Source organism: Myiozetetes cayanensis, unplaced genomic scaffold (assembly GCF_022539395.1).
Source record: "Myiozetetes cayanensis isolate MyiCay16 unplaced genomic scaffold, myiCay2020 scf5-8, whole genome shotgun sequence".
In the NCBI taxonomy this organism is placed as follows: domain Eukaryota; kingdom Metazoa; phylum Chordata; class Aves; order Passeriformes; family Tyrannidae; genus Myiozetetes; species Myiozetetes cayanensis.
In genome coordinates, this window is record NW_026087742.1 from 112,626,824 (window position 1) to 112,652,718 (window position 25,895).

Below are 25,895 nucleotides of genomic sequence, written 5' to 3' on the forward strand. Positions count from 1 at the left end.
CTTCCTCCTATTTGTGCTTCCTCCTCTATTATGTGTTTCTCCTCTATTATGTGTTTCTTCCTCTTTGAGATGAAGAAGCGTAACACGGATAAAACCAACTGCCAAGTTGCCAGGAAGAGAAATCACTGTGACAAGCTGATTTAGGAAAAAAAAAAAGTGCCAACTCCTGCAGGAAAACAATTTTGACACCGAGAAACCAGTTTCAGACGCCTCCACCCCCGAGCTCTGATTCCAGCTGTGCATCTTTGCCGACTCTGAGTGAGGCTTTGCTCCTCGCACAGCCGAATTACCGTGGGTGTCGATCCCCACCGTACTCACTGTGATCCATGGCTGGGCCTGGCATCAGGCTGGGAGCTGGAGAGGCACCTGGAAAAGCTGGAGAGCCCAGGGATCTGGTGTATTTCTGCGACCAAGAGCTGTTCTCTCTTCCCACCTCCACATCTGATCCGAGAGCATTCCCCGTGGCCAGCGGAGCTGTGCGGGGGCCACCTCAGAGCTGGCCCGAGGCACACCAGGAGTTCTGGTGGTAGCAGAGGCCATTTGATTTGGAAACACCAGCGAGGTGGGGCTGAGTTGCTCTCACCCAGCTGTGCCCGTGGGTGTGTTTGTGAGAGCTGCCTCTCGCCGTGGCGCTCCAGGGGACGCCTTTCCCACGGAGCTTTGCCGCGATGGACCGGTGGCCGCCCCGCGCTCTGTGCTCACAGCCAGTGCCCTGCTGGTTGTGGTCCCCGGAGCTTTGGGGCTGTCAAAGCCCACCTGTGCTGCCAGACCTTTTGTCCAAGGGGCTGAAGGAGCACTGGTGGGACTGTGGGACACTTGTTTGTCACCCAGGGGCAGTGAAGAGGCCGCTGTCTCGGTGGCAGCAGGAGACGCAAGGCCTGCAGGGCTTCCTTCTTCAGGAGCAAACTCTGTGCTGTTTCTTGTTTCAGGAGCCATTGTTTCAGACAGAGGATCCACAATCTCACCTGCAACACAAGGATCACCTTTAAATGGGACCTCAGACTGGAAGAGGAAGCACCAGGGTCTGACCTGAAAATGGTACCAAATCTCCTCAACCACATGTTAGAACACTGCAGAAACAGGTCTTGGCTATTCATTAACACCCTGTAGCATATGGGGGTTTTATGGGGCTGAATCTGCCTTGTGACTACACAAAGAGGAAGATTTGATTCCTGGGTCTCCTCTTCTGTTTGCCAGGCCACGGACCATTAGAGTGAGAGGAAATTAGCCACAGGCACACCAAAAGAGGAAAAATTACTCCTTGTTGCTCATCAGTCAGTTATTTCAGAGAGATTTCATCTGAAGAGACATATATATATATATATATATATATATATAAGGTTCAAAGACAGATCAGATACAGTCTTTCAGCTAGAGACTGCAAAGGTGCAATTACATGAACAGATGCCATAAAAGCAGAGGTAAAACCCCACAACTTATTCCAACGTTTCATGACAGAGAAAAACTACATGTCAGTCTTTTGCTCACCCTCACAGTTCCTTCCAGGTCTAGATGGATTGGTATCCATGGTTGTCTTGCATCTGCACATGTAGGAGCCCATCAAATTGATACACTCTGCAAACACAGAGCAGTCATTCTCGGTGTGAGAAGCACATTCATCCCAGTCTGTAGACCAAAACAGGAACATGGATCAGAAAACCTCCCTTCTGGCTGCATTAAGATAGAAATAACCATGAAGTGGTCCTTTTTCAGTTTATTACTGTGGTCTTCCTTTTCCATCATTTATCTGTCAGCCGAGTGATGCAACATACTTTGTGTGTGGTTATTCTCTCAGATATAAATGTTTTGTTCTTGTACTCTGAAAAATATTTTCTCTGTGTAAAGAGTTTTTTAGTAATTATTTTTAGAAGTAAAAACTTACTTGAAATTAAAAAAAACCAACACTGTGGGTGTGTGCTGTAGCCATATCAAAGCACACACTATACCAAGTTCTGTGTACAGTACCTCCAGATACATCAGGAAATTAATAGATCTGTTACCACTAGCTACTAGTGGATAGAACATTAAATAAAGACTTAATCCAAATAATCTTCCACTTCAAATAAAAAGTAAATGCAAGTAACTCCCACGGGAAGCACTCTTCCATTCTTAACAAAGGAAGAGCTAAGGGCAAAATCTCTTTTTGTACAAGATTTCTTCTCGAATGTAATGCTGTAAAACTGTGACCTCCTTTCTGGTAGTCTCAAAAAATGGTTTCTGGTTCATCAATGCATGAATATGCTCTAAGGGTGTCCCTTATGTCTGGTTTCAGCTGCTGTGAATCAGTTAGAGATGCTTCTTTCATGCAATTATAGACCTATTTTAATGCTGAGTATCTTCACTCTGGAGGGATTTATATCTGGAGTCTTGTGTTGCCTCTCACACCCTGTTCCAGCAAGCCTGCAAAGGCTGAGTTAGTGCCTTGGACATGAATAATGTCAATGAATCCCACATGAACTCTCCTCTGTGAGCACTTCCCTCATGGATACACCTTCCCTGCCTCAGGGCTGTGAGAGACGGAGAGCAGCAAACCAGACTGAAAACTGTGTCTTGGGACAAATAATTCTAATCAGAGGCAGAAAATTGTTTTGAACAACACATTAGCATAAATGCTTGTTCTGCAAACAGGCAGAGATTGATGACTGTGATTATTTCTCCTAAACAAAGGAATGCCCCATTCTGTGTGCATGCCCATTACATGCATTCCTCTTCCTGCTTGCAGTCAGCCTTCCCCCTTTACTTCCTTCCAGCTAATACTTCAGTTCTGTTTCCTTTCTTTGTCATTACCTAATTGTTGTGTCCATGATAGCCTCCATTAGACAACTTTGTGTGCCTGTGGCCAGCATCTGCTTATTATATCACAGCCTAAGCCACTTAGAGGAAATGCACCAAAGTGCAGGATTGACTAAACACCAGCTATGAAAGTGCTCTCATTAATTCCTTACTGTGCTGTGGAGTAATTGTGACTCCTGATGGCTTCACACACCATCTGAGAGATGCTCCCGTGCTAATTGGCAAATAACTTACATTCCCTGCCTCCATTGTCTCTGAGGGTTTCCTTCCTCCTCACTTAGCACGGCTTTTTAAGCAAATTCCTTCACCTCTGATGGCCACACTCAGTCATGCATCAGGCCAAAACACTTCTGTCCTCACCTCAGCGCTCACTGGCACTAGTACATCACTCGTGTATTTACATACACACACACTGCTCTTTTTTCCTCTGTAACCATCACATCTCAGCCAAGGTGTGCCCTGAGCTCTCTTTCTGCTCTCTTGGCATCTCTCTGGCCTTTCACATTTGGCACTTCCCTACACACACACCCCTCAACCAACAGTCCTACTCTGAAAATTATAAATAAACCCACCTTTGGCTTCACTCTGATTACCCATTATACTTGTAAGGGACACATGCAATGGGTAAGAAATCTGTGAAATTCCTTGCCTAATGATGTTGCAGATGCTAAAGATCTGCATCATTTCACAGGGAACACACTGAGGAGAAACCCAAAGGAATCATTTTGGATTCAGGGAGTCCTGGAGCTGAAAACAGTTGGTGGCTCAGAGAGTATTGGGTGAGAGGCATCACCTTCACTTGCTGTACTCTTACACTTCTCCAGGAATTGGCTCCTGGCTGCTACTGAGGATGTGATATTGGGCCTGACTCACCACACATTCCTTTCTCTTTTCTTACCATACCTCTCACAACAGATTTCATTGTCTCTATTCATTCTGGCAATAAACTTAATAATTTATGAGTCTTCAAAGAGAGATGCAATTGCTCCACTCCCTTCAGCTGTGCTGTCCCTTCTGACTTCTCATCCCTGCTTTTCACAGCTGAATTCACTGTCACTAAACCAAGAGCAAAGCCTTGTGGTGGCCAGGCTCCACAGAGGATCCCAGTGAGGGATCAGAGGATCTGCGTGGGTTTTACTGCCAAAGGTCACGTCCTGGGGCTCTCAGGGGTCAGGAGGCAAAAAACATCCCGTTATACAAATCTTTCCTTCATGGGCTTCACCCTTTATTTTCCACATTTGACTCAGGAAACTCGTGTCAAACAAATGCTCCTTTGGGCAGAGCTAAGAAATAAACCCCTTTTCTCTGCCCCTAAGGAGGGAGTGGAGGAGTTGGCCATGCTCCTGGATAAGAGTGGTGCTACTGGAAGCCACTGGGTTTTCTGCAATCCAAGTGACAGTCCAGAGCTATTGCCTTCCTCCTCCACGCTCTTTCAGTCCCAGGATCAATAACAGTTGTAAGGTATTTTGGCACACATCAGCATCCTGCAATTCAATATCCGCTGCCACTCTGATATTTGTGGGTTTTGGGTGCAGTTTGTCTCTTCTGTTTTTTTCCTGTCCTGTTCTCCTCAACCACCATATGCCCTGCACCTTCAAAACTCCAAAAGGAGTTTTCCCTGTTCACAGTAAATAAGCTTTTAAGGGCTCAGCACTCTGGGAGAGAAGAATAACCCCTTCTGTTGGCTTTGGCAACTTTCTGAACTCTGGCTGTCTCTGCCAGCTGGGAAACCTGAAGCCAGAACTTAGTCCTTTGAAGATAAAAATGGTGATTACTGAAGATCAAACAAAGGCCTCATTTAACATAAATTCCATGTGTGTTTCTTTAGTCCTATTTACAGGAAGGACATTTGGGAATTCCTCTGGCTGGGTTTCCAGAGTGAAGATGTTAGATTTCTTTTCTTAAACCCTGGCCCAAATACAGCCCCACAGTCTTGAAGCACAAAACTGTCTAGAGGGCATGTGTATCCAAAGGCTACAAATATTCCAAAGTAATCCTATCTTCAATTCAGCATGAGAAAGATATGGCAAACTTCCAGCTGGGGACAGAGAGGAGAGGGAGGAAAATAAATAGGGAAACTAAGGGCTCAACTCCTAAAACACAGTGGAGGGAAGCAGTGCCTGCAGGTACCTGGGGACAGCCAATGTTCCTTTGTCTGACCCTTCCAGGCTTGTGGATAAAGCTCATGGAGGAGCTCTCACATCGTGGCTTTCCCTCCAACAAACCACATACTTTGCCTCCCTGTAAAGTACATTTTGAGAAGGATGCTGGTGATACTGTGTGTGATTAAAATGAAAACCCTGTTTTCTTCTTTGTAAAGATAATAATAATAATAATAATAATAATAATAATAGAAATAATTACCTCCTGGTGCGGTGTTTTCCTGATCCACCACAATCCTGGAACTGTTGTGCAGGTAGGAAAGCACTGGGGCAAATGTGGAGGCATTGACTGGAAACTCGGGATCCTGCACAGTGATTCTGAGCCTGACAATGACACTTCCAGCCTTCAGGGATTCAATCTGCACTTTCAGCTTCCCAGATTTGTACAAAGCAGAAATGTTGGGTGGAAATTAATTTTCAAGCTGAGCAAAGGGAGAGAAGCGTCGACAATTAGGAAGCCAAGAGGAAAACCTCCTTTAAAACTGAGCTGGGGTGCTACACCTTTAAAGATCTGTGTATGCACGACATAGAAAATGTTGTAAAGCAAGTCCCAAAGCATTTCAGAAATCTTACTTTTCAGAGATTATTGAGGCACAAAGTAATGTGAGTCTCCTTGGTGCACCCTTTGAAAATGGTATCCATCTGACAAACCAAACTTCCATGTTGTCTCAAAGGAGAAGATTTCCCTCTGGTCCTCTTTGCCTGGGCCAGAGCTGAACTGGCCCAACTCATATTAGCTCTGCATGTCACGTAAGTGTTTTGTCCCAAGCCTCCTGTGTACTCACCTCTGCACTCCCAGACTCTGGAACTGGATCATCTCCACTCTGACTCGACTGGTCTCTGGCTTGATTTTGACCACTACCAGCCAGGAATCCCCCAGGGAGGGTTTGACTCTTAAAATGACCCTGGGGCCAGTCCCAACAGGCAATCCCAGTGTGACCACCATGTTTTGGGAGACCCAACTGTGGGTGGCTCAGGAAGTGTTTCATTTACCAGTGTGGGCACAGATATAGTTCTGAGGGATTATCTGGAACTCAGCTAGTTCAAGTTCATCCTGCAGCCGAGTTGAATAATAAAGAAATCTCAGGGTGAGAGACAAGAAAAATGGGGGTGGATAACTTCAATAAAATGTGCTTGAGACAGCCCAGCTTCAAGGCAATATCACAGTTACACCATGGTTAATTACCAACCTGGTGAGCAGTCACATCAGCTGAACAAATGGCATTGCTCTGAACATTAAGGCCAGCACACTGCTGTCAATATTAGAGCTGTGCAGGAATTGGAAGTTTTTCCTTGCACCTCTAGAAGGCAGCTCCTTTTTTGAGCCTTTGTTCCTTCATACACCTCAAAGCATGCCTTTGAGCATGCACTGCAGAGCCATAAATCAGCACAGCTTTGTTCCCATTCAGTCAGAGCTTGCTCCAAAAAATTCCTACAAACAAGATCCTTTGACTGGTCTAAGCTCACATCGGGGTGAGGAGGCAAGAAAAAGAGGAGAGAGGAAGTGAGAGGGGGATGTTGTGCTCCCAAACACCCAGGGAGGCAGAGACAACACAAATGGGAAATGCTCCTTTTCCTTCACAACCCCATGCTGCCAATTAGATCTGCATTAGTCTCAGAGAAGATTCACTCACCAAAATCCTCCCACACGACAAAAGTGAACAATTTGCAGCTGTGGGAAATGAAACCGTGTCAGGAGGTTCAACCTGCAGTTTCTCATAAGGAGACTCCTGCTGCCTTTGAAACTAAAGCTCCATTATTGGTGGGGTTTTTTTCCCTCAGATTTAATTTCGCTTATGTTTATGAGTCACCCTTTGTTTTGGGAAAGTCTCGTCTTGGGTGTAGATCCCAATTCCTCTGTATGGGCCCTGTTGTCTGCAGCAAAACCATAGGAGATTGCTCCATCTGAAATCCCCTCCCCTTTTAGGGAAGCTGAGAGCTGGTAATAGGCTTCATGACTCAAGTTTTGTTTGATTACTACACCTGAGCATGGACAGTGGCCACAAGCGTGCAGGCAGTGAATGTGGCTGGAGAAGAAAGCCTGATCCAGCCACTTTTCCTAAGAGAAGAAAGAGCTTTGAGAGCAGCCAGACATTTATTGAGACGACAGCGCTGATATGAATGCCAGGAATGTCATTTCAATAATCCATTAGAAAGCCTCAAGTCAATTTAGTGTGAGTTCATTGCCAAACTAAAGATCCAAGGAAAGGAGCCCCTGTTGCATGCCTGCATTTATAATTCCTTTACTCTTCCGCAGGGGAAAATTCTCACTGGCTCCATCGCTAACAAGGCCAAGGGCTTGATCTGTCTAGTCAGTTGAATTTTGTTTTAATTATAAAGAAAGGTCACAGGAAGCAGCATGATGATTTTTGAGGGATATTTCAGCCAGGCATAAAATCCTCTAGTAGATTAAATGAATTTTAAATGGAAAAAAATTGTATTGCCCACAGATATTTTAATGTTACCTCTGTAAGCAACAGCCTTGAAAATTCTTCATGCGCTGAGCTGCTGGAATTATGGAAATCATCAGTGAAGTTGTAGTCGAGAATCCTCAAAGTGACATCAAATATCTGGGCCTCTGTAGGACACAACATTGAAACACACACTGAGAAAGCAGGAGAGGAAAGGATTCAGTGAAAATTGATGATGTACCCAGACCAAAATCTCACATGATGGAAACAGAAGGGAGAATGAAATTGATAGAGTTTGGTATTAAATAAGGAAAATGCAGCCAAAAGGCTGCTACAAGTTTCCTACACATTCAGAAGATGCACTTACATCAGCTCCACAGAGACTTTGAGGTGCCTGATTGCTACTGCATGAGAACTGGGTATGCACATACCTTTGTATGTGGGTATAGTCATATCTGGACATAACTCCTGACTTGAAATTACATCCAGGGTTGAATTGCCAGTAAGTTCATCTTTGGCCCACCAATCAAAATGTTTTTATTTATTTTCCTTGCCTTGGCAGTGTGGAAAATAAATATATTCTTAAATGAAAATATAACAAAAAGCAGTGCATGGCATTTCTCTGGTGAGCCCTGACAGGTAACATAAGGAGCACAGGAGCCAAAACCAAGAGCCAAGGAACCTGTAACTGCTGTAGCCTGTACAAACAGTCTGAGGCTGTTACTCTTTGGACTGATCTTTGGAAAACTTTTCTTTTTCTCAAGGGCTCCAGCTTCATACTCCGAAGTTCAGCCCTCTGTTTTCATAACCACTAGACCTCCTACTTTCCCCTCTACAAAGGGAGTAATTTCCCTCTGACCCAAACTGGAGTCATCCCTCATTGGATCAAAGGGAAGGTTCTTATGGATAAACATGAACAGCAGCATTCTCACTGTGGTCAGTAATAAATACTTCACTGCCTGCTCTTCAAAAAAAAATGGGGAGAGATTTATTTCTTTATTTGCATGAAGGCTTAGGAAATAATTTAAGGTCAAAGGAAAAGCAAAATTATGTTTGATCAACACACTAGGGCCTCAGGAAGCCACCATCACTGGTTAATTGAACCAAACTGGGCAGGTAGTCTGTAAGCTTTCTTACTCAGCTCTTGTTATTCCCTTTAATCCTTTATTCAGCTGAATCTGCCCTTCCTCTGGGCACTTTTGTTAGCTCAGCTGAGCCCTTGACAAACCAGTTGACTGGATTTCTCACTGGCCACAGGCATTAGCCAGGAAAAATGGGGCCTGATGGAAGATGGGAGGCAGCAGAATGCAGCACCAGGCACCAAAGGAAAAATAGAAGAATTCTAGCTTAGCCTGATATCTGTAATAGTTTAAGCCAGCTCCATCACTGCTTTATCAACTAATGCTTGATAGTCTGGCTTGGGTAAATACTGGGGTAGATGGGGAAGAAAAGTGATGAAATGGGATGATGATGGGAAATGTTGTTCAGGGAGGACCAAATGGATCATTGCTGAACTGCAGATGAATGGAGAGCAGCTTCAGGGAGAGAGAAGGAAGGAGAGAGGGAATATATTTTAAACTGTATACCTATTTTAATATATCTTCAAGTATATGCATATTTGAAGGTGTCTCTTTACCTGTTTTAACACTTTGACGGGAGATGATGGTTTTTCCACAGGTTTCATAGCTGACCTCGACTGAATACATCACACCTGCTTCCAGCTGAGACACATCCATTTTCATTTCCTCTGTCTTCAGGTCTTGGACAGTCTCATTGCCCTTGAACACTCGGACTTGGAAAGTGTGGTTCAGAGGAGAAGTGACATGCCAGGACATTTCAAAACTGTTGCTGGTAACGCTGAAGATTCGGTGGTTTGTCACTGCAGAGGGATCTACTGAAGTCCCAGGAAGAGTTAGCACAAAGAGAGCAACATTTCACCTCTGTGCTCTTCTAAGTGCTAGACAAGCACTTTGACAATCAATAGACTAAACATCCTCTTTAGGTCAGGGCAGAATCTGCCCCCTCACACTACTGGGTCCCCTCACTCATGAACCAACCCACTGGGGTGATTAATTTGGTGCTTACTCTTTTCATTTCCCTTTACTATATGTATTTGTGTTGACTCATAGAACCCTGGAATGGTTTGGGTTGGAAGGGACCTTAAAGATCATGCAGTTCCGACTCCCCTGCCATGGGCAGGGACACCTTTCACTATCTCAGGTTGCTCCAAGCCCCATCCAACCTGGCCTTGAACACTTCCAGGGGTGGGGCAGCCACAGCTTCTCCAGGCAAACTAATCTCCACTGAATGCCTAGGAACACTAATAACCAGGCAGTGAGCTACAGGTGAAAACAACAGCAGTAAGTTTGGAAGGGTGAGTCTGTGTACTCTACATGTGTTGACACCTGCTTTGCCTCTTGTCACTTTAATCATCAAAATGCGCCTCTTCAGGCAAAGGTTGTCTGGATTTATGCCTGGAAAACCCCACAGGCCCCATCTTGCAGAGGCTGGGGGCAGAGGGTGTGCAGCACTGCACCTGTTATTCCTCTCTAGTCCAGTGCAATCACTGTCATGCCAGTGGGAAAAGACAGGACCCTTCAGAGATGATTCCTCTCCTCGAAGGAGAAGGTGTCTAAGCAGGGTAGGATGAATTGCCCTCCAGCAGAGCCAGTCTGTCTCCACTAGCTAGAGAGAGATCACCTCTCCTGCAGACAGCTGGGGTCAGGTGAGATGAGCATCACCCCCCATGCTAACCCAGAGACTGTGTCATTCTGCTACCACAGCTTCAATTCTTTCATGCTAATGGTTAGACTAAGGAAGAAAGTTTGGGTTTGCAAGTGGCTTCAACAGGACATAATTCTTTCCAGGACTCTGAGCCAGGTGGTTGCCAAACAACCCTGAAGCCATAACCCCCTGCACTAGAGGTGCCTCAGTTTAATTCCTCTAGCTTCAGCTTGGATATGAAGATGTGGATGAAGATCAAGAATACCCAGCCTGTCTCTCTGAATTTAGCAAAAAACTACCGAAAGCTGTTTCCTCTCACAAGAAGGAGGGGGTGTTGTTAAAAGGACTTTGATAACTCTTATCTGAAAGGGATCTAAGAGTGACTGAATTAAAATCAAGACAATATTCTTTAAAATACAAGATTACTTACAGCACCCAGCATCTGTAGATTGGTTAGTTATGGACATGAGACTTGAATTCATTATAGAAAGAGAGCTGTTGCTGGTATTAATGGCATCTACTGCTGAACTTGGAGGAGATGCTGCAATGCCTAAGGGAAGATAGTATTATCAAAGAGTTAGAGTATTCCTAACAAAGCAAATCCCAAATAATACCATTCCTGTTTTCCACAGCTGGAAAGCAGCAATAGAAGTAACATAAATAGAAAATAAGTGTATTATCATATCACAAAAGCATAAAATAATACATTATCCTAATTTTTGAGATTAAAGGATTGTAAAACTGTTCTCTAGCTAAAGTATTGAATCTGTAAGCAGTTACTCATCTCATTAACTTAAAGGCTATTAGCAGGCCCATTGATGTCTGGGGGCTGTAAGTACATGCCTCTACATTTTGCTGGGCTGGTACCACAAGGTATTATTTCACTCAGTGCCAAACTCCAGCTCTCTGCAGCAAAGGACTCAGGGACAATGGAGCTGCTCAGGGCAGGGATCACACAACCACTGAGTCTGGGCTGCACTCCTGTAGTCAAAATGGGGGAAAAAACCTAAAAATTTTTATAAATAACATCATTAATTGTTTCCCAGGAGGCTGGGGAGGTGTACTGACAGCGAATGATGTTCTGAGAAGCAGTCAGAGTCTGAAATTAGAGGTTTTGGCAAATGAGTGGGGGCATCTGAGGGTGAGACAGGACAAACAGCAAGGGACTGAAATAAATACACTGCATTTCAACCAGAAATAGGTAACAGCTGGGTTATGTGGCATCTCCTCCCAGCAGGAGGAGAAGGGGCACTGAGTCCTCCAGAAATCCTTGCCCTGCAGGTGACTCCTGTGACAGACAGCAAATTCCTGCAGAAACTTCCTCGGTGTTCCCCCAAGGTGAGATCTGCGTTTCTTACCTTCCTTCCTCCTGCTCAGCTGCTGAGGGATGGCATGGGCATGAGGGTCACAGCTGTAATAACCCTCCAGGTTTACACAGCTGCTTTTGTCAGGACAACCGTTGAGTTCAGCGTAGGAACATTCATTGACATCTAGGGAGAAGGAACACACCTTGCACAGACACTGATATCAGCATTGAGACTGACCTGCAGTGTGTATAAACCAGGCTCTGGGTATGATAAATTCGATGTAAATCTGCAGTGAGTGTTAAAGTGATCCTGGATGTACATGGATGCAATGAAATTGGAATCCTGCCCTTCCCCAAAGCAGTTACAACCCTCTCAAATTTTACTCAATTTCTTTGGAATTAGAGGATAGTTAGGGGCAGCACCTGCTTACAGCTGCAGGATGTCATCCAAACCTGAGAGATGCAAGCAGAAGAGGAAGGAGACCTGCTGAAAGTGATTCCACTGAAAGCTGGACTGAGTAAACACAGAATAAGAAGCACTGAAAGTGGTGCTTACAGATGCACTTCAGGAATAAAAATGTTCAGACAGCTACACAGTCATAAGTAGATTCACAAAACTTAAAATGAAAATATTGAAATGTTTACCTAATATTTAAAAAGCAGGTAGTGATACCTTATAAAAATTAATAGATTATCAATATGACTTGTTTTATGCAAGCTACTGATAGCAACACATCTATGGCAACAGAGTATATCTGCTTCCCAAGAAAACACTTTTCTTAAGGGCCTGTTTAATACAACTAATTATTGTACTACAAATATGGACAGCTTTGCTTTTTCATCTGAAAATGGGCTGTGCTATTGCGAGAAAATAAATTTAATTGAGCATTCAGGAGCATTCCCTTCCAAACTATTCAATCTAAAATTATTATTATTATTATTATTAACTACAACCCGCTCCATCCTTTAATGGAAATGTCAGGGCCATATTTACAAAGTTTACAAGATCTGCTACATAATCCTTGAAAGCAAATTAATAGTCATATAAATGACAATGCAAGAGAAGGGGGATGAAACCCCCTAAAAAAAGCTTTCCCCCCCTGTGACAGGATTGTAATCAATGACCTTGCACTTGTGTGTCTATCACTTCATACACCCGTTTCACCACATCATCCAGGGAAGAAGAGACCTCAGCCAGCAGGGCCGGCTGGTGCAGCCCAAGGAGGACCTGGGAGGCCACTGTCCCGGCGTATATCCCTGCAGGATTGCTCTGGACGTGGTGCACAGAGGCGTTCAAGGGCTGCAACGCACCAGTGATCTGGAAAACAGGGGAACAAACACCTGAGTGCCTCCTTCATTTCTCAGCGCGGCTGGGGGGGTAAATTATGCAACGATTGTTATCATAACCTGAGTGCAGAAAGCACCAAATCAGAAAGCATGGCATAGTGGTAACATCTAGGCCTGTGTTTATGCACTTTTATTATCACATTTCACAACTAATTTTATATCATAGTAATGCCAAGCTGAGGGAGGTGTGGATGGAGCTGATCTCAAAACGCTTAGGCAGAAGGATGTAATCCAGGAATATGTGGGAAAAGTCCTGCTTTGCAAAGTCTCAATAGACCTGCATTACACATGCTATTACAATTCATCTGTAAAAGAGCTGTCCAACGCTTCTTACCTTCAACAGCTAAAAGGACTGCTGGCAAAGGGAACAGAAAGGAAAAAGAAATATGCAATAGACTGAGAGGTGGGATTAAGGGCCACAGAGAGACCAAGTCACCCCAACTGAGTGTCAGGAATGAGAGAAGGGGCATGGTGGTGGGCCTGGAAGAAATTCCTCTGAATAGCAGCTTGTTTATAGTCCCTATTTCTCAAGTGTTTGACTTTGACACAGCTTGTTTTAGACCAAGACATAAAAGTCCTTTTAGATCCTTGCCCTCTGTTCCTTACTGCACAGTGACAGGACCAAGATTTCTTGCTTTTTCAGGATATGAGAAGGGGTAATTCAGGTGGAGGAAGAGCTGCACCCATGTTGCTACCATCATTTCCATTCTCCTGCCCATCAGTGATGGCAGATTATGGCAAATGGGTTTCCTTCGCTATTTGCCCACTCCCAGCTGGAAACTGGGGAAGAGTAGAAATAAAAATGTAGAGAATTAGAGACCTGCCTTCTTGGGTGCCTTTACAAAGGCCATATCCAAGCCTGCTTTTCTCCATGGCATGGTGATATGTACTAGGGAAATGCTTGGGTTTGTGGCTTGAAGGGTCCAAGTTCATCAATCCATTTCCTAAGTACCAGAAAGAGCCTCCCTGTCTGAGCAAGCTTTAGTTTGTGGTCTGGTCCCTCCTGCAGACCCTCCTTTTGGGAAGTGTGCCTCACACCTCTTCCAGGGCTTTGTTTTCCTTGGTTGCCTGGGACTCTTCCTACCTGATGTGTTGGGGACAGAGACAGAGGTACTGCAGCTGATCCATGCCCGAGGCAGAGCCTTGGTCCTACAGCAAAGATAACACCCTGCTGCCTGCCCCAGCCCTGATTCTGGTGGCAAGATTGACAAGGAAACACCCTTGTCCCAACACAGTCCCGTGCCCTAATCCTGTTTTTTCACAGTGAAACTTCTGGCACTGCCGAGTCCACCTGCCTTGTGGGTCCCAGTGCCAGAGATCAGCTTTAACTTTGAGAGATTTAACTCAACACTCCTTATCACACTTTGAAGGTCTTGACATCTGGCCCAAAACTGAACTCAGACAGTGCTAAAGCAATCACTATTTCAGCAGGAAAACCCCTATATTTCAGGATGTCTTTAAATTTCCCGTGGAAGAGACCTGAAAAATTTACTAAAGGAGCTGATAAATCTACATTACCTGAATTGCTTAATGATGCAGCTGACATTCAGTAATCAGAGATACACCAGGGCCAAAAAAATCAATCTGGCAGAAAAGAGGGGGAGCAGGGGGTGGCCCCTGAGTAACAGAAACGAGGACACAACGAGCAGCACACGGGATCTGTTCGTGTCTGTACATACCACGGAGTGCAAAAGGCGGGAATGATTCAGAAGGTGGGAATCCACTCTGATTAGTTCATTAAAATCCATTTTCACAAGCACTGTCACGTTGTACCAGAACGTTCTTCCTGAAGTGCACGAAACAAAGCAGCCAAGTCATCTGAGGTCTGATGCTATGGAAAGCAACTGAGCTACAGGAGAGCTCTGAGGGAACAAAGCAGGATTTAACTTGGCAAATACGAAGGGCCCAGGTACAGCCCATCACCTACTGCCTCCTTTGCCATATGCCACCTCCTTTGCAGGTGCCAGCAAAGGAGAAGAAGCCAAGGAATGTCCACTGGACCTGCAGCACCCCCACACTGCTCAGTGCTCAGGGGTGCAAGCACTGAAGCTGAATATCCTGGAACTGATCCAAGGCAGATTCCTGTATTTGTTTTACGAAGAGCTATGGTAACAGTTTTCCTGCCCACTCCCACCCTCAGAAGGAAAAATTAAGCATATTTCTATTAGAAGCAGTCCTGAATTTATCAGGAACATACCCTCTGGCACTGGGTCCACACAGCCTGCTCCTTTGGATGAGTTGCAGCATTTTTTGAGCCCTGGACACTCAGCATCGAACGTGCAAGGGTAATCAGAGGTTTCCATATTCTCCATTGGACAAGTACCAGGTCTTGAGGCAAATACACTGGATCTGTCGAGTGCTAAGTAACAAAAGCATTTCTGAGAACAAAAATAACGAAAATTTCTTTCCACAAAATTGTGCTATTTACTTTACAGCAAACACCTCCTCCTCACTTTAGAAGCGTGTCTGTTCTGTTCTGAGGTTCTCACGGGGAGAAAACAACAGCCTAAAATACCATTATTTAACTCCAAGGGCGCAAACGCTCTCAGGTTCTTCTCCCGCTCGTGGCATTTCTGCTGCAGAAATTCTGAATTTGTTACTTTCCGTTAATAATTACTCTGATTTTCGTGGCACGAGGCTGACCTTCGGTGACAGTAACTTGCAGGTGCTCCACGGGAGCAGAGACAGGACGTGGCTCTCAGGTGCAGGGGAGTGGGTTACGCAGAAGGGCAGGAGAGCAGAGCTGAGCCCGTGGCTGCAGCCTGGCAGCACCTGCTCTGTACCAGCTGGCCACTCCAGGAGGTTGGTAGCCCGTGCCAGAGAGCCCTGCAGAGAGGGCAGCTAAGGCAGAAGGTTGCTGCCTCCAAGCCAAGGGCAGACAGTGGTCCTGGGTCAGTTCCAGGACATGTTTCTCTCCAAAGAGAAGACATTTCTAAGCCTTACAAAACGCAGCTCCAAGTAATGCCCAGCTCTGGTCTTTCTAACCCACCTGAAAGATTTCTCTTTTCCATTCATCCTGCACCTACAGATTTTTGATCAATTACTGGGCAATTAAAGCCAGCCAGGAGGAAAATGAACCTGATTCTTGCAACGGAAATAGCTGTGGTGCAGAAAAACCACTTCTGACACAATAAAGACCATAGAAAGTGAAAAGCCCACAACAAACTATAAATCCATCGTGAATCATCAGTTCTGTGGGTTTACAGTTTCTGTTATCCCAAGACTCTGGATGTGAGGTTTCTGAGAAGCAGAAGGGGATACTGAATCTAGGACTTTTGGCCTCACTGAATTAACCTTCTTAAACAGGGAAATTATCTCAATTAATCAAGATTTAAACTAAATCTATGTAACTTGCTGCCACATGCATATTCCTGGGTCCCCACCACCACCACCTCCTGCCAGTCTATGGGAGACTGGAGGCTACTGCAAGCAGAGAGCCTCAGCTTTTTAGCACATTCCCTAACAGATTTCATTTTCAGTACTCCAGATCCCCAGCTCAATCTACAGTTGAGGGATTGAGCTCAAACTACGACCTGCAAAACTCAGCATTTGCAGTTTTCAGCCATTTACGCAACTGGACATACAGAGATATTTGCACAAAGAATTAGACTTCTAAGAGCAGTGATCTGTGTATTTCTGAGGGCCCACAGTATCCTTGTCAAGGGTCTCTGAAAGGTAACTAAGAAAAGTAGGCATAATTTAATGATGGGAGTCACCTCCACTGGAAAACCTTCCAAAATCCAAATGCTGGAACAGGGAAGACACTGAGCTGAGACGTCTCAGTAGGATGCAGGTTATTTTGCACATGTATTTTTAAAGACCTGCATGCAGAGCACATGGGATGGCACTTCCCACTCTGTTTTGCACTGTACTTCATCCACTGTGTGTGTTTTGTGTGCACACAGCCAACGAGCACAAGCTTTAGCAAGGCTTTGAGCATCTTTCACAGAGAGTTGCTGTGACACCCACAGGAGCTCTGGGCAGCAAATTAGGAAACTCTGTCCCTATTCCCAACCCCAATGAATGTCTGGCTGCCCTAAAGGGAGCAGGATTTATCCTGTTAACTAATCCAGCCCATTATGGGCCTCTTCATGCCTGCAAACCAAGACCACTCGCTCCCTTTAGTCTCTCACAGGACCAACTCTGCCCCCAAAGTTCACTCTGAGGCATAGGTCTCATAGGATGAGGAAAAAAAAATCAACCCTGTGAAATCTCACTCGAGCTACTTCTGGGTCCAGCAAGTCCCAGGAATCCTTTTCTGCTTCCCAGTATAGACCAGGAACCTCTGTTTCTGGCTCTGGGGCTGGCATTATGGGTTGTTCCCCCAGGCAGATCTTAGTCCTAGAAATATTCTTCTTGATTTCCAGTCTAAAACCACAATAAGGTGTGATATGGCCTTTGACGCCCTTAGTTGAGTCTCCCAGGCATTTCCAGTCTCCTTTCTATTCCAAACCAGGTAGATCTTGGTAAACTGGACCCAAGCATGTAAATTCCTCCAGCTCTGAGATTCAGGTGCTGTTCAAGCAGGTTTGAGGTTCAAAGCAGCATTTTTTCTACCTAGGTCTTTCTTTTTTTTTTTTTTTTTTTTTTTTTTTTTTTTTTTTTTTTTTTTTTTTTTTTTCTTTTTTTTTTTGGTTTGTTTAACTGCAGTGTAAACGGCTTAATGAGTCACATGCCATCTCAGAAAACACTATTGAATCCTGGCCCAGTGCCTCCCTGGCCATTTATCTGAAATCAAAAGGTCATCGTTTTCGGATCAGCGGAAACAGGGATGGATTCACTTCTCATTTCTGCCTAATTGTACCAGATGCACTTTGAAAATTCAATTTATGCTCTCCACTTCAATAACGCTGGGGACAGTCACCTACCAAGCGGCACTGCCAGCACTGGGGAGCAAGCCAGCCAGCTCCTCTGTCAGTTGGATGAAGAACAGGCTTTGCTCCTCTGTCATTCACATAAATGTATGGAAACAGAGCTGCAGCACCCAGTGCTTAGCAACCAAAGGTCAGCCACCAGCCTGCCCACTGGAGAGCCACTGGACCTGCCGTGGCTGCAGGAGGGAGGGATCTCCCTGGAGATTGATGCTGAAGGAACCATTATCTCAGCCATGATACCCTCCCTCTCCCTCCTTCCACCTGCAGGGGACAGGGTTCATCCAGAGGGGACCAGCACCCTTCATTCATCTCAGGTCTCAGAAGGTGGAGACAAACCCGTGAGATTATAGAAGGAGCTCCTGGCAAAGCCTGTTCCAAAGGCAGGCTGGCAGTTTTCATCATATGACCCTGTTCTGTGGGACTTTGAGCACTGGTAGGCTTTACCTGCTCGTGTGGATGTTTTCCATCCTGATTCCTTCTCCAAGGGTTAATTGGGTTGTGCGTTGGTCCAGCATCTGACAAATATTTAACACCCTTCCCTATGGAAAGCTCTATCATTCTATCACATTCAGAAGCCACGGGCTGAAATCTGGCAAGGATGCAGCTGTTGGACAACGAGGGGACCATGGCCTTTGAAAAAAGACTTGTAAGAAAAGACTACTAAAAAGACAAGGACTTTTGTCTTGGAGAAGGGAAGGCTGAGGGGGATGTGACCAAGGTTTACAAAATCCTGAAGGCAGGGGGCAAGGTGAAAGCAGAGCTGGTTTTCACCAGAGCCCACAGTAATAAAATGGGTAAAAGCACACATTTCTTTACCCAAACGGATTGTGGAGGCAGACATTGGGCTCAGAAAGGGACAAGGCAATTCCCAGGCAGGATTCCCATAAGCAGACACCACAGGGAACAGGTAGGGACAGACACTCTGACGCCCATAATCCCATTTCTGCAGCTGCTGAGGGCACACAAGGGACCCAAAATGCAGTGCAGGGAGAGACACCTGCTCCTGGGTGAAGTTCCATGGGGCATTTTGGCACCATCCCACCCCAGGCTGATGCTGTGACGCTGCCCATACGTGACACCAGCAGACCATGGCTCCCTGGCCAAGCACAGGGGACAGCTCCAGTTGGAGCCACCATGGGAATGTCTGCACACTGGCCCTAAAAGGTCCCAGCCCCGCTGAGGAGCTCCCTGGGCACCAAAAATGAACATTTTTTACTTGACAGTGTTTTTCCTGAAAACCTTAGGAAGTCATGCACACAAAGCACACTCTTATTAAAGTGTGACCTTAACACTGCAAATCAAGCACTCTCAACTTCAGGATTAAAGGTGTCTGGGACTTCTTATTTCAGGGTGTTTTTCATGGAGGTAACAGATCAACAGTGTGCTTAGGGAACTTGAACTAAAACAGTGTTTTATAGAACATGTGTGCTTAAAAACCAGGGTTCATTGCATGCTGATGCACTCTTTCCCTCCCTAGCTGGGGATCAAGCTGGGTTAGGTGGCAGATAAGAAGCTCTCTGGTTTCATCTTATGCTGGAAAGTGGGCAGGGAGCCAGCCACCAGGAGAAGTAACTATACCATCCATTCAAGCAGCTGGAAATTAGCCTGTCTCCACCTAAAAAACAATCTTGCAAGATTCTGGGAAAGCTTTGTAAGGTGAAACAACCTTTCAGAGCAGTGGGTTTTGTAGGTCCATGAGCCTGACTTGCAGCCCTCAACCTGCCAAGCAGTTATGGGACTGCTCAAAGTCACCACTGAGGATGTGAATCCCTGTGCCCCAACCACAGAAGTTACTAAAAGCAGCTCTAAGCACCCTGAAAAGCAAAGCAAATTTAGAAAAAAAATTAAAACAGCCCCTAAGGTGTCTGAGAGTGGGCACACAATGGATTGATCTCAGTATCTCTGCAGCTCAGTTGCCAGTCTGTGAAAGACAGAGAACCTCCCTCACTTCCCACAGTCTTTGTGAAGACAAATTGCTGCCTGTGAGTCCCCCAGGATTCACCTTAAGAGGTGATAAATAATTCTCTGTTCAGTGAGAGGCTCAGCAGAGCACTGCACCATGAGCTGAATGTGGAGGTTGAGATGAAATGTTGCTGGGGAGCTCCTTAGAGGGGCTCCAGCATCCCTGGGGACCACATGGAAATGTGGTCCTTGGGGCATGGCAGAGCTGGATTAGGTAATTGAAAGAGTTTATTAATCTTCATGGGCACAAAGAGAGAAAACAAAGGTTGTTTTATTTAATTAATTCTTTGGAATTAATTCTAGCACGTCCTAACTTTCAGATAATTCACTTTTCAGTTGTTATTTAAAAATGTCGAAGTCACTTTTGTGTGCATCTCTAATGCCATCCCAAAGGACAGAAAGGCAATCAGTGAGAACTACAAAGTCACTTGACTAACAATGTAGGTATATTTTCCCAACATTAAAGAAATAAGATAAGCAGGGCCTGCCATATCCCAGGCAGAGGTAAATGTTTCCCTTTAAGAAGAAAAGGTGAGGAGTGGCCAGGAGCAGGTTGCTGGGAAAGGTCATGGAGACCTTTCCACTCCTAGCAGGATGAAGAGCGTGACAACATGGATAACGTCAAGAAAAAAATAACAGCAGTTCAACAGCGTGCTGTGCAGTAATTTCAGCAGTTCCAGTTTCTCTTTTCATCATTTATTTAAGACTGTGTCTAGACAGCGCATTACCATTCACAGAATTTATGACTAATGCCCTGAAAAGCAAAGATACCGGAATAATGTAAACATGGGAATCACCTAGAAGCCATTCAAAATCCTTCTATGGTTTAAAATGTTCCAAGATTAACTTTGACAGGAAAAAGAGTCAAGGTGACCACAGTATTTCATGGACAAACCTGCCCAGTGTGCCCAACAACAGCATGGTAAGGGCGGAGTGGAAATCCTGCAAGGTTTACAGGAGATGTACAGATTTGTTCCCGTTAGATGAAACAAACCCATCAACAGCTCCCACGTCTAAAATATCCCTAGGGATGCCTTTAAAAGATACAGAATTATGCTAGGAAAAAAAAATATTTAAAGTGTTTCCAGGATGCTTTTTTTTTTTTTTTTTTTTCCCCAGAAAAGAAGATGGTCTTGATTTTCAGAGTTCCAAAACACCTGAGTTTCTCGTGCAAACTGTGATATCCACAGCTGGCAAGTGACTCTTCCTCATTTAGCTGGCACAGCTCTTTCCTTGCACTACAGAATTAAGAGGCCATTTTCTCTGATTGCCTCTCAGTCTTGTCCTTTGGCTCATGCATGCACACATGAATGCACTTGTGTGTGTAACAAAAAGGCCTTACTGAAGTAATTTGTCAACAATAATTAGTGGAGATCTTCTCCAGTGTGGAAGTGATGTTTGGAAAATGCAGATGATCAACAATGGGTCCTTTGCCAGTCTGACAAGACTGCCTGGACACACAGTAACCTGCAGGCCAAATTTTGCCCCAGCTGGCACTCCACAACAGCCACAGAGCCAAACAATGGGAGGATACAGTAAATAAGGAATCATGTCTCTCTAATTATGCTTTAATTTCTCTTCTCTAGCAAACAATTTTAGGAACAAGTAAAACACAACAACTGCGCTCCCACCTTTCTTTCAAAAGCACTCTCCTGCCAGACATGATATTCTACTACTGTTGAGAAAACACCTGGAAAAAAGAAATTGTTGGGAGGTTCTTTTCCCAATGCTCTGAAGCAGCTTAAAAGTAGGATAAACACATGGTTCTTGAAAGATCCCATGACAGGACATGTGGCTCATGCCACGTTATACGATGTGGTGCAGGAGCAGGTTTGGGGACATTCCCACAGATCTGAGTCACCCAAGTCTCATGACCCAAAACAAGGGCCAGAGCTGCAATAAGACCTTTCCTTTGCAATCTGCTATCGCAGTGTGTGACTGTGTAAATGCCCAGGTCCATGCTGAAAAGGGAACATGGAGAAAATGCGATGTCATGCTGAAAATAGGAGACAAAATTATGTCCTACAGAACTTTTTTCACATGACAGAACAGTTCAGTGCTGGCCTAGCTAATCCAAGATGCCCATTCAGCCTAGAAGCATGTAACTTTATCTACTACCAAAAAAAAAAGGGAATCTCTTCCATCTAGGTCTCAAGTTCTAATAAAACTGGGAACTTCTTGTTGACAGCTGGTAGCCCTGATGTGAGAAGGGGAAAAAGCTTCCACCTTGAGACAAAGATGGTTAAGTCTTCCTGAGTAGAGCCTTGTTAACTCTCAGAAGTTAGATCAGATCCACCAAAAAGTTCACCAGTTTTCAGACCTCCCCCAGAGTTGTAGGTAACCAGGAGAAAATGGGCCCTAATGTAGTTTTGATTGGAAAGCAGTTGGTACTGACTCGCCCTGAGGTTGTTTCAAATTTAAACCAAAATTGGGTTTGCATTCTGGGAACAGAGCCTGCCTCAAATCAGAGGAGATATTATCCTAAGTGCATCCTGAATGACTTCTGAGAAGAAAGCTCCCAGTGTGAATGGAAACAGGCTCAGAGCAGACACTGCACCAGGCACAGGGGAGTTATTGCACTTGGCCAGGATATTGGTCTGAACCAGGACAGGTAATGAGCCCTTGGGAGGTGGCAAGGGGCTCCCTTCTTCAGGATCCCCTGGAACTTTAGTGAATTTGTGGCAAAGAGCAAGAATCAGGAGCTTTAGTCTTTCGTGTCTACTCCTTACCTTGTTGGACAAAGTTTACTCTACATTTTTGCAGACTCACTGGTTCCAGTGAACAGGAACCTATGGCCCAGAACTGGGTGAACACTCCTCCACAAGAAGCATTTATTTCAACTCTTAATCTGACCAAAACTTACCTAGAGAGCAGTAGAGTCCAACCTGTTCGTATCCCTCGCAGCAATCTGTGAGAGTGATGGTTTCAGGGACTTCAATGCCACGATACTCTGTTTTATAGTACGTCTGGGGACACACCATCCACGGTATCCATCCTCCACAGGACGTGTTTCTCTCGTAGGACTTTTGGTAGGCAACCATTTTAAACACGTTTTTGGTCAGGGTGTAGTTGCACAGGTGGTACCCTAGCAAAGAGAGGCCTTTTTCTGGGGAAGGAAAATAAAAAACGGGAAAGAAAGGGATCAGCATTAACTTGTCACCCTGGAGCATCAGTTCCCTGTGAGTATCTGGTTGAAAACAGTGTTATGAGCAAGCAGTGACAGAACCAATAGAGATGAATGATTTCCAGGAAAGCTGATGTTAAGAAGAACATCACTTCAAAAAAACAGACAGAAGAAAGAATTAGTAGTGACTGCTTGTCATAGGCATCATTTTGGTCATCAAAGGATGCAGATTGCCAGAAAAGTCAAAGAGTTCTTGGTGCCTTCAGGAACAAAGCAGAAAAAGGGCAATTTAACTCAAGAAAATGGAAAAGAAATTAATAAATGTTAATGGAAAACAGTAGAACAAAATAGGCACTTCCAGGGCAGAGTCATCCAAGTACTTCACATGTCCACTCCAGCCTCATGATGCCAAAGTGTTCATTGCTGTCCTCTGACTATAATGGGAACGAGGGGAACTCATGGGCAGATGAGTCACAGTAGATGTCTGGAATAAGATATCCTTCAGATATCACTCCAGGCTAAAACTGGGTACTCATACATCATTGGGAAGGACTTTCAGGTATCTGATACAAAAGGTATTCCTGGAGCTCCTGTGCTGCCTCTCTGCACTTGTTGCAGACCTTGTTAGATCAGGCCTTGAGACCTGCAGTGGTTCATGGACTTCAGTATAACCAAAGCCAGTGATAAGGTCATTAACTACATCATTTCACACAGGTCTGGGGATGGGACTCATTTTGCAGAGTTCTGAAACCATTCGTGATGAGGAGTGAACTCGTTACATGTTTTACTTAAAACTGAAATACTTGATCAGGAAGAGGGATTAAAAAAACACCAACACCAAACAACACAGAGAAACAACAGCAACAAAGCCAGATGGAGTTTAAGAATTAGCAGTGAGCAACCTACAGTCATGTCACAGACATCAGGCTGGCTCCTAATGAGATGTTATGGGAGCCAGAGGGGCTGAGTCACCCTGTGTCCCACTCGGGAGACCGATCGGATAGAATTAAAATGCCTGCATCATCCTTCAGACAAAGCAAAAGAAACTTTAATAAGGATAAACATGAATTAGCTGCAGAGATTCAAATATAGCAGGGTTATTTTTTTCTGAGAGCTCTGAGGGCACCGGGATCAGCCAACAGACAGACTGAAGCTAGCACAGTATACACAAAAGACATACAATTAAAATATTTACAGCTTCTCTTATTTGTACACTGCTGCCTGAAAAGATGGAACATGTAAAAACAATTCAGGAATTGTCAGGCTCTTATTAATCTGTGCTTATATCACAAATTTAGCTTTCCAGCTAAACAAAAGACACAGGCACAGTTTGAGCAGGACTGGTAGAAAAGCTTTGGATGGGATGACCCATTTGCAGCACAGGGACAGCCCAGAAGAAAGCAGATAGATATGGTACCTAGATATGGCCCCTGGGAGTCCAGCCCTGCTCTGCCCAACCCCTCTGTGCCTTTTTTCTGCAGCAAAAGGCAGAGTTTGACGCCAGGTTGTGCTACAGGGAGCACGTGTGGGAGCAAGAGATCTCCCGTCAGGCTCCAGGGAATTTGTGCTGCTGCTTAGAGCAGGTCAGCAGGAAAATACTGACAGTAAGGGCAGAGCTGCAAATTCCACTCCCTGCTTCTTCCTCCTCCCCAGCCTCAAGCAGGGCACCTCTGGGTCCAGCCCCTGAAGCAAGATCCAGAGGTAACAGCTGGAAGGTCTTCACATCCCTAAAAAGCACCAGGGCTTGTAAATAAGAAGAGAGTGAAAGGAAACAGTCTTGAGGGGCAGGAAGACACCCAGACTGTCCCCAGCTGTGAGGCTGAAACCCACACCCTGCCTGAGCCAGGAGAGGACTCCAGCAGCTGGGATCGAGGTCTGACCAGGACCAGGAAATCCCATTCCCAGCCGTGGCTGTGCAGGAGGGAATGGAGGGTGAAGTGAGCCAGGGAAAGCAAGGTGGCCTCCCTCCCTGGATGACTTTAGGATATCCAACTGGGAGAAAGCAGAAAAGAAAACAAATGTGGGTTCTGGGGCAGAAATCAGAGATCTGATTTTTATGCTGCTTTTTATCCAGTGCATTTGATGGATTAACATTTCACGTGAGGCACAGGTGCCTGATGAGAAACAGGGAGCTGTCACTGCATTTTAGAAAACATTCCCTCGCCATGTGTTAAGAGTGCTCCAAGAATACCTATCCCTGCAAATACTTCTAGGCTTGTAGGTGTGGGAGGAGGGAGGAAATTAATCTTGTTTCAGCTTTTTTGCCCTTTTTTTTTTTCTTCATTAGTTTGGGACATGAATGGCTAAATAATCAGAATAGAATGGAGAGAAGACCTAAATCATTTTTGTTTTAACCTTTCTCTAGAAAAAGGGCATGAGCACGTATTGGTAACCAGGGAAAGTGGAAGGAGCAGGACAAATTCTATTCTATAAAAATGAGAAAAAAAAATCAAAAAACTCATGTGTTAGGGAACCTGACTGTTATTATGTTATGTTAGAAGAGAGCAGGAAGAAGGCTTCAGCCTTGCTCCTTATCCCTGTGATCCCTCCATTTCCACAGAGCACGGTTGGAGCAAAGCAGGGACTGGAAGAGAACAACAGAGGAAGGAGAGCACAGAGGATTCCTGTTGTCCATGCAGAGCTGAGGCTGCAGCAAGGACACGGCACTGGAAAGCTAAAAATTCCAGTGTCAGCTGAGCTGGCTTAGTCTCTACAGCAATGTGCAACATAAACACAGGTATGAAACTGAGAATAAAATGCTGTAGAATTAGACACAGTTTATAATTAGAAGCTACAGCTGTCAGAGCAGATACGAAATCATATTTCAGACTTAAACATTGATAGTAGGTGTATATATATATGTGTGTGTGTGTATATATATATATATATATATACACAGACACGATATAGAATGAGGCTGCCAAAGCCAAAAGAGAAGGTTTGAGATATGACTCTGGTGGTACAAAAAGATGCCCTCTTTGGAAGAGGCTGGACTGAAGGTGGGAGGGAAAGTTGCAGCACGACCAACTTTGGCATCATCCGTCACTTCCATACAGTTTAGAACAAGCTTTGACACTGAGAGAGTTCAATTGTTTGCTGACAGCAGTTTGCTGCTGAGCAATGTGGCTTGGATCAATTTGGGCTCTTTAGCAAATTGGCTTTCTGCTCTCATTACTCCCATCTATGGGATTA

General features: G+C 44.9%; 1 protein-coding gene across 1 annotated transcript in view; it reads right to left on the reverse strand.

The window, feature by feature from the left end:
* Nucleotides 1–15,384, reverse strand: part of UMODL1 (uromodulin like 1) — a 36,491-nt gene extending 21,107 nt beyond the window's left edge. Inside the window, 11 exon segments of the mRNA XM_050332204.1 lie at nt 828–965; nt 1,489–1,626; nt 5,158–5,377; nt 7,421–7,533; nt 9,003–9,257; nt 10,521–10,640; nt 11,449–11,580; nt 12,522–12,714; nt 14,423–14,529; nt 14,941–15,102; nt 15,344–15,384. Of these exon segments, the coding sequence (XP_050188161.1) occupies nt 828–965; nt 1,489–1,626; nt 5,158–5,377; nt 7,421–7,533; nt 9,003–9,257; nt 10,521–10,640; nt 11,449–11,580; nt 12,522–12,714; nt 14,423–14,529; nt 14,941–15,055 (1,531 nt within the window). The 5' untranslated portion in view covers nt 15,056–15,102; nt 15,344–15,384.
* Between the last annotated feature and the right edge of the window lie 10,511 nt (nt 15,385–25,895).